General features: G+C 37.9%; 1 protein-coding gene across 1 annotated transcript in view; it reads right to left on the bottom strand.

Moving 5' to 3' along the window:
• LOC107664641 (receptor-type tyrosine-protein phosphatase H-like) overlaps window positions 1-12,483 on the bottom strand; it is a 19,725-nt gene extending 7,242 nt beyond the window's left edge. Inside the window, exons 1-7 of the mRNA XM_016455257.1 lie at window positions 12,454-12,483; window positions 8,424-8,685; window positions 7,743-8,006; window positions 5,962-6,234; window positions 5,112-5,378; window positions 3,925-4,158; window positions 3,567-3,836 (exon numbers count right to left, since the gene is read on the bottom strand). Of these exons, the coding sequence (XP_016310743.1) occupies window positions 3,567-3,836; window positions 3,925-4,158; window positions 5,112-5,378; window positions 5,962-6,234; window positions 7,743-8,006; window positions 8,424-8,685; window positions 12,454-12,483 (1,600 nt within the window). The remainder of the gene's footprint in view (window positions 1-3,566; window positions 3,837-3,924; window positions 4,159-5,111; window positions 5,379-5,961; window positions 6,235-7,742; window positions 8,007-8,423; window positions 8,686-12,453) is intronic.
• Between the last annotated feature and the right edge of the window lie 309 nt (window positions 12,484-12,792).

The raw sequence follows: 12,792 nt of genomic DNA on the forward strand, positions 1-12,792 counted from the left end.
GTTTTTGCCTATGCATGTTCATTCATGTCTTTTTATTTTTGTTTAAAGAAATTGTAGCATAACTTATGAATTAAATAACTTTTTTTTTTTTTACTTTTTTTTTAATGCTCTAAACAATGTAATGACATCAAAAATACAAGTTTTTTCCTAAAATGTTTTGCCGGGTCTTAAGAGGTTAATGAGTTCACACGTAATGTAAAGACGGTTTAATTCATACTGGACGCCAGAGGGCGCTCTTGCACAGAAACTTCACATATCCATAGCAGAAGTAATACTACTGACGATGCTCCAGGAAGGTATCCACTGGACACTATCCAGTTATCGCTGAATAAAATGCACAACGGAGGTAAAGACATTTTAACTGATGAAACTTGAGGAAAATAAACATACGACTGCACAAAATATATGGTTTATCTGTGTTCTTCAATCTTGGGTATTTTTATAAGGAAAGTATATTTATAATGCAATGTTAATCGACATGGCCTTTATCACTGTATATAATACTATCATTCTGGTCACAAAAAGAAGTATTTCAAACACTCGACTATGTTATTCAGTTAATTTGGAGAAAAAGCATGTCAATAAATTATATCTTTGTTGGACAACAGTTTTGTAAACAGGCTCATACACATGCAAAACTGTATCGCACACGTGCTACTGTAGTACATTTATTCAGACCGATTTTTTTGTGCACTGTACAGCCCTGACCAAACCAGTTACAGATTGTAAAAGGAGCTCGAGCTTCTCATTTAGCGATATAGGCTACTCCTCCTCAATTTCACGTCCGCTTTCCGTGATGTCGCTCCGCACTGTCGCACACAGAAATATGTCAACAACTAGACTTTATCGTTATTATCGCAGGAAGACTAATTCTTATCGTGGGGAGAATTTTTACCGGTATATCGCAAACGATAAGAAATCGCCCATCCCTAGTCTGCACACTATGGCGGTGTTGCAGGCATACCAGGCCAACCTGCTAAAAGACCTGGATGATAGGGAGGAAGAGGAATCCGATGTAGTTGCTGAGCTGTGTCTGGCCACAGACCTGTCACTTTGGGCCACCAAGGAAACAACCAGAGCCATCGGCAAATCACTGGCAGCATTGGTGGCTATGGAGCGACACCTGTGGTTGAACCTGTCCGAACTACAAGATAAGGACAGATTCTTCTTCCTGGATGCCCTGCTATCGCCTTCTGGCCTCTTCGGCGGCGCAGTAGACACTGTCGTCGAGAGGTTTCAGGAGGCAAAGAAGCCAGCGCTTTCTCCCTCGCCGTCCCCAGGTCTTTGGGACTGCTGAGTGGGAGCAGGCCAAGCCGTCTAGCTCCTCATACCGCCAGACCCAGAAGCAGAGCGTTGCGACCAGTACCCCCGCCCCTCCCCCCCCCCAGAAAGAACAGGGAGCGGGGGCGGCACTCTCGGTCGGGGTCCTCTAAACAGAAAGCGAATCTGCGGACCGTTATTATGTCCAAGAGGACCTCGTCCAAGCGGTCTTGACAATCCCATCGTCAGGACCCTAAAGGCAGCCCACCCTGGGAAGGAGAGGTACACACCTCAGTATACGGTGCCCGATCCTCCTCAGTGCCCTCAGGTTGCTTCACTGATACCCCTGCCTCCCCCCGGTGCTTCAGGGCTCAGGAAGCTCCTGTGAGCAAATTTCCCAGTTGCCGCCCGGCAACGGTACGGCACGGGAAAGCTCGCCCCCACAGATGAGCGAGATAGAGCAGTCAGGTCGGTCATTCCCTGCCGGTCATTCGCTTCAGGGCTCCGAAGTGGCTCCTCTAGTGACACCAGAGGCCAGTCTCGAGAGACTTGTTCCCTTCGTAGAGTTTCTGATAGCGTGAAAACTTGCCAAATGTCTCACAATGGGTCCTGCACACTGTAGACAGAGGTTACAGAATTCAGTTTGGTTCTCGTCCACCTCGCTTCAACGGGGTTATCCCTACACTAGTGGGCCCCGAGCAGGCTCTGGTATTGGAACAAGAAGTAGAAATTTTCTTGAGGGAGGAGGCCATAGAACGCGTTCTCCTCTTGAGAGAGAATCAGGGTTCTACAGCCGTTACTTCATCGTTCCGAAGAAGGATGGGGGGTTGCGTCCGATCATAGATCTGTGTCTACTGAACCGTGCTATCAAACGATTTCGGTTCAAGATGCTTACTATCAAACAGATTGTGTCCCAAATCAAGTCCGAGGACTGGTTTGTCACGATAGATATCAAGGATGCATACTTCCACGCGTCCATCCTTCCTCAACACAGGAAGTTCCTGAGGTTTGCTTTCGGGAGCGAAGCATACCAGTATCGGGTTCTTCCATTTGACCTGTCACTCTCACCCCGCACTTTCACGAAGTGTGTGCATGCTGCCCTGGCTCTGTTGTGACTCCAGGGCATCCACATACTGAATTACATTGACGATTGGTTGATATTAGCTCAGTCAGAGCAGATGGCGGCTCGGCATCGAGATGTTGTCCTCGCCTATATGAAAGAGCTGGGGTTATGGCTAAACGCCAAGGAATGTGTACTACAGAGAACCACTTATTTGGGTGTGGTGTGGGATTCAACAACGATGCAGGCACAGTTGTCTCCTGCTCATATCGAAGCGATTCTCACAGCCATGAGGGAAGTGAGAGAAGGCCAGTTACTCACTGTCAAACAGTTTCAGAGACTGTTGGGTCTGATGGCAGCTGCGTCCAACATGAAAACTTTTGGCCTGCTGTACATGAGACCCTTGCAGTGGTGGCTCAGGGCCAAGGGGGAACCCGCTTCACACAATCAAGGTCACGCTGCAATGCTTACGTGCCTTAGAAATGTGGAAGAAACCTTGGTTCCTGTAAGGCCCTGGGGGCTTCTTGTCGTCGTGTAACACTAACGACGGACGCCTCCCTCACTGGTTGGGGAGCGGTCATGTGGAGCGGCCCACATAGTCTTGATGTGCTCGCCAGATACACACCAGACAGAGACTTGCTCGTATGGCACAGTGGGTATTCTCGTTCCCAAAGCGTTCGGCACAGCTCGAGTTCCTGAAGGGGAACGTCTCGAGGTTACTTATGTAACCATGGTTCCCCGAAAGGAACAAGACACTGCGTCTCCCTGCCATACTCCCTGCATCCCTGCAGGCGCTCGCTTCGGCAGAAGCTAACATGTGCGCTTGCCGGATGCGCCTTTATGCTTCCTGGTTGCTCACGTCACCCCGCTCGTGGCATCTTGCGTCGCTATTGGACTGATTTCACACATGAGATGGGAGTAAAAACTATATTTCACTGAAAAAAGGTCCATATGACTTGCTGTATGTCCAAATAACTTGCTATATTACAAGTCTTCTGAAGTCACATGATAGCAGTTGTGTGTGGAACAGGCCATCTTGATATCCATCCTTACTCTCCTTGGTATATCCATGAGAGCTCATGAGAGAAGCAAGATTCATACGGGTTTGAAACAACATGAAGTTGAGTAATAATGACAGAACTTTCATTTTTAAGATTAATTATTACTTTAATTTGCATTTAACTTGGAATATTGCTGAAGTTTTAAGACACTATCTTTAATTACACATATGTAGACATTATTTTACCTGCTGGATTTGTTTGGCAGTTGACTGATACTGTTTGACTCCTCACGGCTCCAGAAAATGATGATGCTGTCACTTTGTACCACTGGGCAGCTTGCAGGCCATTTATCTCCTGTCTTATTGGTTTTTCTGAACTATGTGATTTGTTGAAACTTTGTCTATCAACATCCACCTGCACCACATCCACAACTCCATATGGAGGATCCCAAATTACAGCCAGACCATACCCTCCAGAATGATATTCACAGCGGAGATGAGATACACTATTTGGAACTAGTTTGAGAGAGAAAAAGAAGGACAAAAAATTGAATTGAATATCAGCTGATCAGTGGCACAATCCAAACAGAGCATGTAAACTCACCTAATGTCAGGCGGTGTGAGCATTGTAGCAGCCGCTCTGACTCCAAGTCATAAAACAGTGAAACAGTGTAGCTTCCTCCAGGATACAGGTCTTGCAGATTCACCCTATTGTCATTTAAAGAGTCATTTTTATCACTTCGAGTGCTGTTTTGAGCTTTCACATATGTGCAACCATTCACTTCAGCCTCTATTGATGAGTTGGTAACTTTCCAGTTAAAGGATGCACAGTTAAGGGCTGCAGAAAACATAAGAACATATGAATGCCGATTTCAAACTGAGTTGGAGTCTTACTCTTGGGGTCTTAATCTTGACATAAGTGGTACAGGACTTTAGGTAACATGTTACTGCATCCTTGTTACACGTTACATTTATTTACCAAAGTAAATTATTTGTGCTGTCAAATGATTAATCGCGATTAATCACATCCAAAATAAAAGTATTTGTTTACATAATATATGTGTGTGTACTGTGTATATTGATTACGTATATACTGTAGATGCATGTATATATTTAAGAAAAATGTTTATATATTAAATATAGTTATATATAAATTAAATTATATGAATATAAATATGTAAATGCATGTAAATATTTTCTATATATTTTATATACCGTATGTGTGTGTATTTATATATACATAATAAATATACACAGTACACACACATATTATGTAAACAAAAACTTTCATTTTGGATGCGATTAATCACGATTAATCGTTTGACAGCACTATAAATTATGCATAATTATATGCAAGTAACCCTAAATCAAACCCTAGTCCTTACACTAACCTTATAGTAAATACATATTGTTAATTACTAATATTTAAATGTATAATTACACTGTAACAATGGCACCTTTCAGTAAAGTGTAAACAGACTTTAACTTCCTGATCTGGCCCCAACTCAGATTTAAAACATATGTTTGTTTATTATGCAAATTGAGATTAATAAATAATTTTAAAGTATGTTTCACTGTTAGTTCATTTTAACTAATGCTAACAAATGAAACTTTACCAACATTTTTTTTTTTTCGCAGTTCAAGCATTTAAAACCACACAAGTATTTTTTTTCCCTAGCAAGCTTCCCTAGCAAGTATTTTTTGACTAGCAAGCTGTCAAAACTCAGTTAAAACTCATACATTTGCTTTTTAAATAAGTAGCTGAATTAAAATAATGTTATCAAAACTTACTAGTGATGTTCTTAAAGCTGTATCCTCTACTTAAGGCATTGTTCACCACAGTAAAGAGAGTAAAATTGTGTTCAGTGCCTGGTGTGAGAGATGAGTAAGTATGTGTAATCACATCACCCACAGCAGATCCAGTGAAATTTTTCTCACTCCCCTCTCCCTGACTTTTCAAGGTGTAGTTGTAGATGCCATTATTGTTTAACTTATTCCATGAGATAGTCAACTCTGTCTGTGACCGAGTGACTGTAACTCCAGTTATGTCAGATAGAGCTGTGAAGAGAACTGAACTGTTAGTAATTAATAGAAATACTGCAGCACATTCTTCACAAATTTATCACTGAGATGTGGTATGTGTCAGTGTTGTACACCATTCAGAACTGAGTTGAAAATTCATTTGAACTGAGGAAAACCAGAAGAAGAACTGTAATACAAATTTAAATTTGATTCTAAACTTAACCCATTACCTTCCAAGAAGTTGCCTTATATTAAGTTATATGAAAATAATACGGTCGACATTTTGTGGAGCTGTGTGTGCTAAATTGAAATCTGTTTTTATGGCTTTGAACCTAAAATGATGTTTAATCAGTTGAAGAAAAATATCTAGTAATTAGCATTGATGTTCTTGTAATTATTTGTTGCAAATCTTGTGTTGGACTAATGAAAACCCTCTGTGCTGAATGTTTGTGAACTGCAATTCAGTACATTTCTTTCAGTTATTTCAGTTCAACATCCTGTGTGTTGTAATCAATTCAAATGCCAACACATGAATTAAAAGCATGCTGATTCTTACATTTTGCCCATTTTTGCTATATGATACATTTTTAGTCTAATCCAAAGAATAAGAGCTACTTACTCGTGTTGCTATAAAAGTTGAATCCAGTACTTCTCAGATCAGCAAACTCCGTGTACAGAGTGAAGCTGTAATTTGTTGCAGGCATCAAACCTGATATATGACATGTTACCTCATTTCCTTCTGCAGTTTGATTAGTGCAATTCACTGGTGGTTCATCTCTGTTTTCGAGAGTATAGTTGTAAGTGTTGTTGTCTGTGTTTGATACAACATCCCATTGTAAGATCATGTCGGTGTCATTGTGCTTCACAGTCACATTTTGAACATTAGATGGCACTGAAACAAATGCAGATATAGTGAAATATGTGTTATACAATGAGCTTGTCATTTACATGTAGTTATTAGATAATCAGAAGGAAGTGCAATAATGGACCTGTTAACTCTACAGCACCGACTGCCAGTTTGTGACAGTTCCATGGCCAGTGCTGCACTGCCATGGGAAATTTTACATTCACAGATATTTTAACTTCTTGGTGTATTTACACAGTTTTTGCTAATTGTCACAAAGATAATGTAGCTGGTAGGGCTGCACGATTAATCGAATGCGATTGTCATGCGCATTTTGTTAGTAAATCACTGACAAGTTACGCAAAAAAATCGTGATTATGAAATCGAAGAAATCGTTCGCGATAATGACAGCTGTTTGCATAGCTTCTCAGTGAACTACGGCTCTGTGAAGTAAATGCTGCTCCATCTGAAAGCATGTGAAAATACCACATTTAATAATATATTTTTACTCCAAACTTCATAATGTCAGTCGAGTGTTTGAAATAAATACTTCTGTGAGATGATGTGGCTTCTTGCACAGAATAAGGCACGCAACATATTTCATCCTATTCTAAGCAGTGATAAATGCATTGCATTATAAATATACTTTATTTTAATGAAAATTATAATAACTCAGATAAACCATATACTGTCAAAATTGTGTGTTTATTAGTCACGTTGAATCAATAAAAGCAGTTAAATCTTCTGTTTATCCAGCAACCGCTATAGACATTTCCTGGGTTTCTTCTGCGAGGCATATTTGGAGTTTCAGCTTGAGAGCGCCCTCTGGACTTTGGATGAAGATTTACTGCTGATCACAGAACCGTGCTTCATTGAAAGATACGCATGACAATCGCAGCTTCTGTCGAATCGCAATTTCGATTTATCTTGCAGCCCTAGTAGCTGGCTAACATAGTTTTGTCGGAATTGAAGAAAAAAAAAGATCTTGGAAGCATCAGTAAGAATGATGTGAAAACTACAAACCAATTAAGATTGATTATTTGTTTGTTTGTTTGTTTGTTTGTTTATCTTTGTAATGTACGTTTCTGTGATTTTAATTTATAGTTAAATTATACATGTAGTTTTATCATTCTCATCATGTTGCAAATGAACAATAAATTATTTTGTGAAGAAAAAAAATGCAAAAAACTTTAATAAAAAAAAAAAAATCCAGCAAATATAATAAAACTATTTAAACTGATCAGTTTTTGTGGTGGGGCTAGGGAAAATATTTGCAGGACAATTAAAACATACAGCAGCGGTATACAGTGAATTGCATCTGAATTCAGTTATAATTTCAGCTGTGGTTCTGTACTCATTCTTGCACTTGAACAGAAATTGGAGAGAAATGTCAGAGGCAGTTGTTTTGCCTTTCACACATCTTTCTTTCTTAATTGGTAAGTGTGACAGACCTCTGACAGAAGAGGAAAAATATTTCATCAAAACAGCAGATGTGACACCATCAACCTAAATCAGTAGCATGTGTCACTGTAGGTTGACTAAAATGATGTACTCACTGGTTACATTGGTGAAGTTGTATCCACTGCTCATTACATGTCCAAACACAGTGTAGAGCGTAAAGAAGTATTCTGTCCCAGCATCCAGAGATGTGACATTATATTCCACTGTATTATTTTGTGATATAGGTATTGAATAGTTTTCTTTGTTCTTGTATTTCAGCTCATAACCGTAATCATTGCTGTTGTTGACTTTACTCCATTGTAATGTTATCTCATTTTCTTTCCGATTGATGACTGAAACACTGTCAACATTAGATGGAACTAAAGAAGAAAGAGACAGAAATTTTATTTCCATAGCTCCTGTTACTATCCACCTGTACATTAATTTATCTGCCATTGTGTTCCTTCAATGACTGGCCTGTTAATGTACAGTTGTACCGGAAATCATTTGGAAATCTACAAATGTCTGAATGTTTTTGCATTATAGAAAAATATCAGTAAAGTTACATTTATTTTAAAGAAGGACTGCACATATTGAATAGCAGTCAACAATACAACCACTTTTGGCTTGTGAATTGTTAATGGATCATGTTGATAGGTAATGTGATGAATTAAATGTTTGAATTAATATTTCTGTATTTTGATATTACTGAGCCACAAATTAAATTTGGCATAATTACTACAGCTTTCTTTAGAGAAAAAAAAAGATATATGGTTAAACCTCAAAGACTCACTTACCAGTTACATCAGAAAAGTTAAATCCTTTGCTTGTATAATTCTCAAACACAGTGTAGAGTGTGAACGAGTAGTTAGTCCCAGGAGACAGAAACGAGACTGTATGATTTAAATAATCCGTTTCTGATGCACTGATTGGAAAGACTTCAATGCCATTTGTTGCCAGTATATAACTGTAATTGCTGTTTTCAACTTTCCATTCAAATGTTAATTCAGTCTCTGTTCGATAAATTACTGAAACATTCTTAACATCAGGGATTGCTGCCTGAGGAAAGAAATTACATTCATTTTAATAATCAAATGTTCTATAATACAGCTAGACTCCAAAACAATCACAACAGATATGTTTGACGACCAGCTGTATTGTAAAGGCATCGCAAATATCACCAGTCATGCAGATTTGCTCGATATATCCCATCTTATCAAAGCATGTTGCACAAGCCTTTACCCATGCTCTTGTCACTACTGCAATGCTCGTTTAGGCCATCTCTCAGCATGTGCAATCAAACATCTGTGAGTCTCCAATGAACCAATAATTCCCCCCTTAATTGTGAATCTCTTCACTATTATACTTATTATTTAAAAGAACAATACAGAGTATTACTATGGGTTGTTTCTTACTTGGAAATGTACATACTAGTAAGGCTGCATATCTTGGCTTCCATGTCTTCAGCTCAATTTGAATGATCCTTGAAAAGCAGCCTTTGATTAGCGTGCTTCATTACGCATTATTTAAAGGATTCATCAAGTGTATCCTTTGTGTCCACCAATAACCCACAATCATTTGCAAGCACTCCAATTAATAAAAAAGAATGTGCTAATCACATTTCTTTCTTTCTTTCTTATTTTATTTTTTTTTTGTAAATTAATCACATAATGCTAAACTGTCTGTAACCACAGACATTTGTCATTCACTGAACTGTCTTTTTCTAGCTTTCATTGCTAAGGAGGATTCTAGCCTACAAGCCTCAGAAGGACTAGTAAAGGAAGGGTACAGCCTTCTGACAGAAAATCATCCTATGTATGGGAGAAACGATGGTGGTTCTAGTAATAGTACAATGGTGGTCCACCTTCTAAATAAAAGAGTTAATCACCAGTTGATAAAGTCATTGCATCACTGGAGCTGACGCTCAGCATCATGTCTAAAAATGCTCGTTAGCTGTTCTAAATTCCCTGCAAACCTTCTTGGGGCTTATTGCTTTATTAATATCTGTTTTAGTTAGCTTACATACTAGAATAGCATGATTAACATGATAGCTTAGCAAATACATCACGCATTTGCTCTGACCCTAAATGTATTCACAATAATATTTCATATAAATACATATTAAATGATGTGTAAAAATTCCTGATAGTTCAGTTATTACAAAAGAATAATGTCCAGTTATTTATTATTTATTTACTAATTAACCATTTATCAAGTCAAAGAAATTATATTTAGTCTAATTTGTTTTGTATATAGTAAACAATTATATACATATTTAAAATCAATATCATTTGTGTGTACTTGGTATAACTATTAACTTGTAGTTGATGGAGACCTGATTTGAAGGTAGGACCCTACAGCATTTGTCACAACACTGTTTTACATACAGTGGGTACGGAAAGTATTCAGACCCCCTTCAATTTTTCACTCTTTGTTATATTGCAGCCATTTGCTAAAATCATTTAAGTTAATTTTTTTTCCTCATTAATGTACACACAGCACCCCATATTTGAAGGGGGTCTGAATACTTTCCGTACCCACTGTATAACCCTGAAGCTTAGGACTGCACATGCACACTGGCTGGACCCACCTGAAATATATGATTTTTAATTATGTTTGAGCACAAGAAATAACATTTATGAGAATGTTTATGTCAGTTTTTGAAAGTTTGAGTTGGATAGGACGTGGATAGGAGTTAATGGCTGTCTAGTAAACAGACTTTCCTTAAAAAGGACTTCAGTTTAAGTCAATGAGGCCTGCATTTAGAACTGTCACTGGAGCTTGAGCCTACATTAATCCAGAAATCTGTGGTCAGTGATTGAACACAACAGTGAAAAGTACCACGGTGCATTCTACTGACTAGACATAAATTTGCGACTTTGTAACTTTGCTTTTGTAGAATGTCTGCTATTACCTTTTTTTAATGGACTTCCAACAGACATTCTACTAACTATAATTGACTTTGCAAGTGCATGTCAGTTTATTCCACTAACCCTAGTAGTAAGTACCCTACGGCATATGACAAAATGATTAATGGCTTTGACATTTTGACCTTTTCCCTCCCCCACGCGGCCCACCCACGTCGCGACCACCCACGTTGTTTGACCCCTGACCTTATAATGACATCCAGATGTGAAAATTGGCATGCGTGAAATTCTGACATCAACTTTTGAGTTCCGGCGAGGAAATATGTTGTTTGTACAAATGTTTGTAAGTGTCCGATGATGACAGGAGATAAATTAAGTCCTGAGGAACGTTTTTGAAGATTTTATGGTCCGTTCCCACATCCGTGGGGTTTACCCATCTGGGGTCCGCATGCTCAGGTGTCCGGTTGCTGCCTGTTATGCTCTCTCTCTCTGTATGGGCGATGTGAGAAAAGAAGGATGTGGTGATGGTCAATAACAGAATAAATAAACAATTTTAACAGATTGTGAGATCATATCACAATGTGTGTTTGTGCTTGCACAAATAATTTGTTGACTGTTTAAAGGGGTCATATGATGCCCATTTTCCACAAGTTGATATGATTCTTTAGGGTCTTAATGAGGCTTGGTCACGAATGATTTGCGCGAACATAGACGCATTTATGTTATCTTCAGCGGCTCAGATGTCAGGAGTAAATGACGACTGCTATGTTCATTATTACAACCAACAACAGAACACCTCAATCGCTTAGGAGTCATTCTAACAACTTGTAAAAGTGCATGTAGCATCATATGACTCCTTTAAAAAGATTCTCAGCATAATAATGAATTGAATAATGAAATTGAAAATAAATCAATAAATAAAGAAATAAAATTCCTCTTACATTTTTCTGCGAGAGAAAGTCTTCCTCATCCAAGCATCACCATTCTTCAAATGAGAGGTTTACAAAAATTTTGCTTAATTTAGGTTGAAAGAAGAATTCTTTCTTTGAGAGCTTCTCTCTCTCTTTTTCACATCTCTCTCTCCCTCTCTCTCTCTCACACACACACACACGCACACATGCGCATTCAATCGCCCGAGTCTTATTCTCTTCTTTTAAATGAAAATAAATAAATAAATTATGTGATCACACGATATAAAACATTTACACTAGTTTTAGGCGTCACTAAAAATATAAAAACGTCATACATTTTACCAGGATTGGGAAAAATATATATTTTAACAGGCCAAACGATAAGGGTTATCATGATCCCCTGACATGTCATTCTGTCACCGATGGAGTTTTGGTTCCTTGCCGCTGTCGCCTCTGGCTTGCTTAGTTGGGGACACTTCATTTCCAGCGATACCGTTGACTTGATTGCAAAGATACTATTTAAACTGAGCTGGATGTTGACATCACTGAATTCAATGATGAACTGTCTTTAACTGAAAAATTTGTGTTTACTATTGTCATTTTGCATTATTGACACTATTTTCCTAATTAATGCTGTTCAGTTGCTTTGACACAATCTGTATTGTTAAAAGCGCTATATAAATAAAGGTGACTTGACTTGACTTGACATGTCCGGACATGTCATCTTCATGTTTTATGAAGGCTTTCCATAGCCACAATTCAATTAAATTCACATTAATTATTTATAACTTTTTCACAAAACAAATTGCCGCAACGCAGTTTCACAGAAAAATTTAAGTTTCTACATTATATTTAGAACCTTTTATATTCATATTTACATTATATTAATTATTTTTATACAGTATCACCACCTAAACCTACCATCACAGTAAACATTCTAAATTTTTATATTTTAATAAACATAATTTAATATAATTTATAATGTAAAAAGCTGTTATGTTCATTGGGGTAAATTTTGTTCAGGTCAATCATTTTGAGTATTACTATACATCTGGTTTGAGGGGACACTCCATAGACATAATTACTTTTTTTACTGTACACACTGTACACCTACCATTGCACAAACATTCTGCCTGTGCTTACATTTTTAATTAAATACTGTTTTTAAGCGATCTGAATTATGACGACGCAAGAAATTTCATCATAAACCACATTTACCTTGTTATATCAGTGTAATACCCATGTCATTATACAAATTTGTGTTTTGATAAATCATATAAACAAGCACACACATACATCAAAATTACAAACTAAAAGAGACTTATCCCCATTTTAAAGAATATGACAGCATGTTACTAAAGTAAATCATTCATTTTAAACAAGTATTC

Source organism: Sinocyclocheilus anshuiensis, unplaced genomic scaffold, assembly GCF_001515605.1.
Source record: "Sinocyclocheilus anshuiensis isolate Anshui unplaced genomic scaffold, SAMN03320099.WGS_v1.1 scaffold35, whole genome shotgun sequence".
NCBI classification, from domain to species: domain Eukaryota; kingdom Metazoa; phylum Chordata; class Actinopteri; order Cypriniformes; family Cyprinidae; genus Sinocyclocheilus; species Sinocyclocheilus anshuiensis.